The sequence below is a fragment of the Oryx dammah genome, unplaced genomic scaffold (genome assembly GCF_014754425.2).
Source record: "Oryx dammah isolate SB20612 unplaced genomic scaffold, SCBI_Odam_1.1 HiC_scaffold_20, whole genome shotgun sequence".
Taxonomy (NCBI): domain Eukaryota; kingdom Metazoa; phylum Chordata; class Mammalia; order Artiodactyla; family Bovidae; genus Oryx; species Oryx dammah.
Genome location: NW_024070204.1, coordinates 33,153,444 through 33,161,642, shown reverse-complemented (window position 1 = coordinate 33,161,642; position 8,199 = coordinate 33,153,444). Strand labels below are relative to the sequence as shown.

The window sequence follows — 8,199 nt, the reverse complement described above, 5'->3', positions numbered from 1 at the left end:
TGTGAGCTCCTTGATGGCAAAGGTTGTTTCTTCTCAATTCTACATCCTAATATGTAGCCCAGGGCCTGACATATGGCCGACACTTGTTAACTAGTATATCCCTAGTGCCTAAAATGATGCTGGGTACTAGCAGATGCTGAATAAAACACTTGGGGAACTACTAGAAGCCCCAAAGGAAGGAGTACTTCTGGGGCTTAAAAGGAAAAGAGTCCAGTCATAATCCACCTGTTAGCAACACTTAGAGATGTGGTTTTAATTTTAAGGAAAGTGCTTTTTCTAGGAGTCAAGGCTGACTCTAAGATATCTGGTTGAGGGGAATGAGTTAGTGCCAAAAACACAGAATGGGGGCAAATTTTTTTTGAGGAGCATTCAGAGTTAAACGTTAGTCAATAAATATTCTAAGTGTCTACTATATGTCACTTAAAATATAATGTCAGAAAGAGCTTTTTTGTAACAGTGCAGAAGACCAACTGGAGTAGAATAAAAGAGATGAGATCTCTGTTGGGGGCAGATAAGTTTCTCACTTAGGCAGCTGTCCTGAAATGGGACCAGAGTAGCTGGCATTGAGGCCAGTATCTGTCTGCTAGACTGGGGAGCCCTACACCCACAACCTTATTATCTCAAACAGTGTATGGGTTTGGTGGGCCAAATACCCTCTGAAGGTCTGCCCTAAGATAAAAAATCTCTATTTTTTAACTGTACTAGAAATCTGGGATCTCCTAGGCCCTGATATCCTGTATTCGTGCAGGGATGATAGCTCCAAGACTTCCCATGACTATCTCCCAAGTGAAGCCTCTGAGTGTGAGGATGGGCAGCCTGGCTGGGCCCAGTCTGGCTTCACAGTTCCTAGTACACATAAAGGAATTTCCTACTTCTCACATCCTGACCATTTTGAAGCCGGATTTCCTTCTTCCGAGTTCCCAGAGAGGCCCAGATTTGACAACAATGAAAACTTCCAGGAAATTCCCACGTACTTGACTTCCTCATCTTTCTTCCACTTCTACCCTCCCTCTCCTTCACCCCTCCATTCCCACCCTCAAAGGAAGGAGCTTATTCTGCAGTCAACATCCTCTGCTAAAAGGTTCCATTCTCCTGGCCAGGTTGATGGTCCTCTCCTCTGAAGTCTATTCAGGGTTTGAAGGTAGCACTTGAGGGTAACATGTGATCCTGTCCAGAAATAGAGGAATGGAAACTTGCAGGTTCCTAGGGTACCAGATTATTGCAGAAAGTTCACTTCTAGATGTTAATCCTCCTACTCTTGTCAGGAAGTAATCTTTAAGAAATCCCAGGGGCTCAGTCTCTGTGCTAGATAACAAAACTCAATCACCTATGGGGGCCAGTTTGGAATTACAGAATACATGCCCCATATAATCAGGCATGAAGAAAAACAAAGCTGTGTTAATTCAACACAACCCAGATTAAGAGCCAGAAACATGCCATGAATTTACTACCTCATACAGACCGATGTGGAGAGTTCTTATTCTCCAGAAATCCGAAGGGGGGAAAACAATCAGTTTATATACATACAATGAATTTTTACCTATTGTGCAAAGAAAAGGGTATCTGGCTCTCAGAAAGTTCTGGGCTTCAGACTCCAATCAAACGTCCATTTTACAACTCAAGCTCCAGTTCTTAGAGCTTAATAGAGCTCCCAAGGCCTGTGATCACGGGCACTGATGAGGGCCACATGCCCTTTGGCTTCAGTTAAACCTCTGGTGTTTGAGCTGGGTGGGAGCTGCAGGTGCTTGCTTCCTGGTCCTGCCGCAGCCCCTGAAGCAGCTGGTTTAGGAGTGTGAGGTTGCTGTCTCTGCGTGGCAGGGGCAGGGGTGGGAGACAGTTCCCTTTGTACTCAATCACTGCCATTTTGGCCCGATCCTGCTGATTCCGATTTGGGATCTGCAGCATTCTCGTGTAGCCCCCATTCTGACCTTGGTACCGAGGGGCCAGTACTTGAAACAGCTTTGGGATCAAGTCTTTCTCCGTGAGCCAGAAGTCCGCCATGCGCATGGCTCGTTCGTTGGTGTCTCCCAGCTTCCCGTAGTCAATGAGCTGTGAGGACACAACATCACTTCTCGGCGTAGCCCCTCAGCTCGTCCACGCGTGACCATGACGCCTCGATGCGTTCGTGTCGCACCAGTCCCGTAAGCAAGTTCTGCAACAGGTGAATGCGGGACTCGGGACCAAGGCCTAGGCGGCGGTATACGCGGCCGTGGGAGATCGCGGCGGCGAAAGACAGCCGCATGTTCCCGGCTGCTCCCCGCCCGGTCTTCTACTTTTTATGCAATATATGTCTATGTTTCTTAAATTGTAGGGAAGAGGCAAGTATTATGTTAGTAATAAAGTATTAATAAGTATTTAATGAAATAACTCAGCATATGAAAATATTGTAATCAAAGAGTTTAATGAAGTCTTTGTGCCTTTTATTGTATTTAAAAAATTTGAGTCACTTGTGTTTCCAAATGTGCAATCATTTCATCTGCCAATGCTGATCATTTCATTTCCTTCTGTGTAGTATTTACACGTCTTACTTTTTTCCTTGTCTGCTTGTATTTCCCAGAATTTCTAGGACAGTGTTAAATGTGATGACAATGGAATTTCTTTTGTGTTATCTCTAAATTCAATGGAGTATAACTTTTAATATTTCACCATTGACCATGATCCTAGTTTATCCTCCATTCTTATTTTACTAAAGCTTTATGTTTAAAAAAATCCTAAGTGCCACTCAGATCTACTTTGGCAGTTTCATACTATACTTCATAAAAGTTGATTGATATGTTAAAAAAGAGATTTTAGACGGAGGTGGTCCTAAGATGGCAGAGGAATAGGACGGGGAGACCACTTTCTCCCCCACAAATTCATCAAAAGAACATTTGAATGCTGAGTAAATTCCACAAAACAACTTCTGAATGCTGGCAGAGGACATCAGGCACCCAGAAAAGCAGCCCATTGTCTTCGAAAGAAGTGTCCCTCCCTCCCCACAGCGTGACTGAACAAGTGAGCCTAAAAAAGTGTCCACCACCACCCCTTTGTGTCAGGGTGGAAATCAGACACTGAAGAGACCAGCAAACAGAAGAAGCTAAAGCAGAGGGAACTGCTTGGAAGTGACAGGTGCAATAGATTAAAACCCTGTAGTTAGTACTGACTACATAGGAAGGGTGGAGAAGGCAATGGCACCCCACTCCAGTACTCTTGCCTGGAAAATCCCATGGATAGAGAAGCCTGGTAGGCTGCAGTCCATGGGTTTGCTGAGGGTCGGACACGACTGAGCGACTTCACTTTGACTTTTCACTTTCGTGCACTGGAGAAGAAAATGGCAACCTACTCCAATGTTCTTGCCTGGAGAATCCCAGGGATGGTGGAGCCTGGTGGGCTGCCATTTATGGGGTCATACAGAGTAGGACACGACTGAAGTGACTTAGCAGCAGCAGCAGCACATAGGAAGGGGCCAATAGATCTTGAGAAATATAAGCCAGACCAAGGAACTATCCGAAAATGAACTGACCCCACACTGCCCACAACACCAGAGAAAGTCCTAGATATATTTTTACTATCATTTTTTAAAATTAAAAAAAATTTAAGTCCTCTATTACTCCTTTAATTTTCATTTTTATAAACTACTATTACTTTGCAAAAAAAGAGACCTTATTTTTTAAAGCAAACTTCATATATATATATTATAATTTTTGTGACTTTTTCCCTTTTCTTTAATATTGTATTTTTGAAAATCCAACCTCTACCCTAGATTTTTAATCTTTGCTTTTTAAAAAAATCAATTTCGTACCTTTAAGAACACAATCTTTAGTACCCATTTTCACTTGGGAGCGAGATTACTGGATTGACTGCTCTCTCCCCCTTTGGACTCTCCTTTTTCCCCACCAGGTCACCTCTATCTCCTCCCTCCCCCTTCCCTTCTCTACCCAACTCTGTGAATCTCTTTGTGTGTTCCAGATGGGGGAGAACATTTAGGAACTGATTACTGGCTGGATCTGTCTCTTTCCTTTTGATTCCCCCCTTTATCTTCCTGGCCACCTCTGTCTCCTTCCTCCCTCTTCGCTTCTCTGTATAACTCAGTGAACATTTCTGAGTGGTCCAGACTGGGGAGTGCACATAAGGAAGTGATTACTGGCTAGCTTGCTCTCTCCTCTTTTGATTCCACCTCAGTTAAATGGTGTCCCTGATCAGATGCATCCACTCAGAACCTCTGAATGTGACTTACTTGGAAAAGGGTCTTTGCACACTGCCAGGTGGTGCCTTGGAGAAGGCAATGGCAACCCACTCCAGTACTCTTGCCTGGAAAATCCCATGGACGGAGGAGCCTGGTGGGCTGCTGTCTATGGGGTCGCACAGAGTCGGACACAACTGACGCGACTTAGCAGCAGCAGCATCTCATGGCTCAGACGGTTAAGCGTCTGTCTACAATGCAGGAGACCCAGGTTTGATCCCTGGGTTGGGAAGATCCCCTAGGAAATGGAAATCCACTCCAGTACTATTGCCTGGAAAATCCCATGGACAGAGGAGCCTGGTAGGCTATAGTCCATGGGGTCGCAAAGAGTCAGACAAGACTGAGTGACTTCACCTCTTCACCTCATCTCACTCGGGTCACCTCTAACTCCCTCCTCCCTCTTCTCTTCTCCATGTAACTCTGTGAACCGCTCTGGGTGTCCCTCACTGTGGAGAAACTTTTCATCTTTAACCTAGATGTTTTATCAATGGTGCTGTATAGATGGAGAAGTCTTGAGGCTACTGTAAAAATAAGACTGAAAACCAGAAGCAGAAGGCTTAAGTCCAAATCCTGAGAACACCAGAGAACTCCTGACTCCAGGGAACATTAATTGACAGGAGCTCATCAAATGTCTCCATACCTACACTGAAACCAATCACCACCCAAGGGCTAACAAGTTCCAGAGCAAGACATACCACACAAATTCTCCAGCAACACAGGAACACAGCCCTGAACTTCAATATACAAGCTTCCCAAAGTCACTCCAAACCCATTGACATCTCATAACTCATTACTGGACACTTCATTGCACTCCAGAGAGAAGAAATCCAGCTCCACCCACCAGAAAACTGACACAAGCTTCCCTAACCAGGAGATCTTGACAAACCACCCATACAACCCCACCCACAGGGAGGAAACTCCACAATAAAGAGAACTCCACAAACTGCCAGAATACAGAAAGGCCACCCCAAACACAGCAACATAAACAGGATGAAGAGACAGAGGAATATCCAGCAGGTAAAGGAGCAAGATAAATGCCCACCAAACCAAACAAAAGGGGAAGAGATAGGGAATCTACCCGACAAAGAATTCCAAATAATGATAGTGAAAATGATCCAAAATCTCGAAATCAAAATGAAATCACAGATAAATAGCTTGGAGACAAGGATTAAGAAGATGCAAAAAAAATTTAACAAGGACCTAAAAGAAATAAAAAAGAATCAATTTATAATGAATAATGCAATAAAAGAGATCAAAAACACTATGGAGGGAACAAATAGTAAAATAACGGTGGCAGAAGATAGGATTAGTGAAGTAGAAGATAGAATGGTAGAAACAAATGAATCAGAGAGGAAAAAAGAAAAACGAATTAAAAGAAATGAGGTCAATCTCAGAGACCTCTGGGACAATGTTAAACACCCCAACATTCGAATCGTAGGAGTCCCAGAAGAAGAAGACAAACAGAAAGACCATGAGAAAATACTTGAGGAGATAATTGTTGAAAACTTCCCTAAAATGGGGAAGGAAATAATTACCCAAGTCCAAGAAACCCAGAGAGTCCCAAACAGGATAAACCTAAGGTGAAACACCCCAAGACACATATTAATCATATTAACAAAGATCAAACACAAAGAACAAATATTAAAAGCAGCAAGGGAAAAACAACAAATAACACACAAGGGGATTCCCATAAGGATAACAGCTGATCTTTCAATAGAAACTCTTCAGGACAGGAGGGAATGGCAAGACATACTTAAAGTGATGAAAGAAAATAAACTACAACCCAGATTACTGTACCCAGCAAGGATCTCAGTCAAATATGAAGGAGAAATCAAAAGCTTTCCAGACATGCAAAAGCTGAGAGAATTCAGCACCACCAAACCAGCTCTTCAACAAATGCTAAAGGATCTTCTCTAGACAGGAAACACAACAAGGGTGTATAAACTCGAACCCAAAACAATAAAGTAAATGGCAATGGCATCATACTTATCAATAATTACCTTAAACGTAAATGGGTTGAATGCCCCAACCAAAAGACAAAGACTGGCTGAATGGACACAAAAACAAGACCCCTATATATGTTGTCTACAAGAGACCCATCTCAAAACAGGGGACACATACAGACTGAAAGTGAAGGGCTGGAAAAAGATATTCCACGCAAATAGAGACCAAAAGAAAGCAGGCATAGCAATACTCATATCAGATAAAATAGACTTTAAAACAAAGGATGTGAAAAGAGACAAAGAAGGACACTACATAATGATCAAAGGATCAACCCAAGAAGAAGATATAACAATTATAAATATATATGCACCCAACATAGGAGCACCACAATATGTAAGACAAATGCTAACAAGTATGAAAGAGGAAATTAACAGTAACACAGTAATAGTGGGAGACTTTAATACCTATGGATAGATCAACTAAACAGAAAATTAACAAGGAAACACAAACTTTAAATGATACAATAGACCAGTTAGACCTAGTTGATATCTTTAGGACATTTCACCCCAAAACAATGAATTTCACCTTTTTCTCAAGCGCACACGGAACCTTCTCCAGGATACATCCCATCCTGCGCCATAAATCTAGCCTTGGTAAATTCAAAAAAATTGAAATCATTCCAAGCATCTTTTCTGAGCACAATGAAATAAGATAAGATCTCAATCACAGGAGAAAAACTATTAAAAATTCCAACATATGGAGGCTGAACAACACGCTGCTGAATAACCAACAAATCACAGAAGAAATAAAAAAAGAAATAAAAATATGCATAGAAACAAATGAAAATGAAAACACAACAACCTGAAACCTGTGGGACAATGTAAAGGTAGTGCTAAGGGGAAGGTTCATAGCAATACAGGCATACCTCAAGAAACAAGTAAAAAGTCAAATAAATAACCTAACTCTACACCTAAAGCAACTGGAAAAGGAAGAAAGGAAGAGCCCCAGGGTTAGTAGAAGGAAATAAATCTTAAAAACTAGGGCAGAAATAAATGGAAAAGAAACAAAAGAGACCATAGCAAAAATCAAGAAAGCCAAAAGCTGGTTCTTTGAAAGGATAAATAAAATTGACAAACCATTAGCCAGACTCATCAAGAAACAAAGGGAGAAAAACCAAATCAATAAAATTAGAAATGAAAATGGAGAGATCACAACAGACAACACAGAAATACAAAGGATCATAACAGACTACTATCAGCAATTATATGCCAATAAAATGGACAACGTGGAAGAAATGGACAAATTCTTAGAAAAGTACAACTTTCCAAAACTGAACCAGGAAGAAATAAAAAATCTTAACAGACCCATCACAAACACAGAAATTGAAACTGTAACCAGAAATCTTCCAGCAAACAAAAATCCAGGTCCAGACGGCTTCACAGCTGAATTCTACCAAAAATTTAGGGAAGAGCTAACACCTATCCTACTCAAACTCTTCCAGAAAATTGCAGAGGAAGGTAAACTTCCAAACTCATTCTATGAGGCCACCATCACCCTAACACCAAAACCTGACAAAGATGCCACAAAAAAAGAAAACTACAGGCCAATATCACTGATGAACATAGATGCAAAAATCCTTAACAAAATTCTAGCAATCAGAATCCAACAACACATTAAAAATATCATACACCATGACCAAGTGGGCTTCATCCCAGGGATGCAAGGATTCTTCAATATCTGCAAATCAATCAATCTAATACACCACATTAACAAATTGAAAAATAAAAGCCATATCATTATCTCAACAGATGCAGAGAAAGCCCTTGACAAATTTCAACATCCATTTATGATAAAAACTCTCCAGAAAGAAGGAATAGAAGGAACATACCTCAACATAATAAAAGCTATATATGACAAACCCACTGCAAACATTATCCTCAATGGTGAAAATATGAAAGCATTTCCCCTAAAGTCATGAACAAGACAAGGGTGCCCACTTTCATCACTACTGTTCAACATAGTTTTGGAAGTTT

General features: G+C 41.4%; 1 protein-coding gene across 1 annotated transcript; it reads right to left on the bottom strand.

The window, feature by feature from the left end:
- Window positions 1-1,418: 1,418 nt before the first annotated feature.
- Window positions 1,419-2,257, bottom strand: LOC120879338 (39S ribosomal protein L17, mitochondrial-like). Its single transcript, XM_040262325.1, is given in 2 exon segments — window positions 1,419-2,067; window positions 2,069-2,257. Coding segments are annotated over 2 exon segments (537 nt in total). The 5' UTR covers window positions 2,243-2,257; the 3' UTR covers window positions 1,419-1,704.
- Window positions 2,258-8,199: the final 5,942 nt, after the last annotated feature.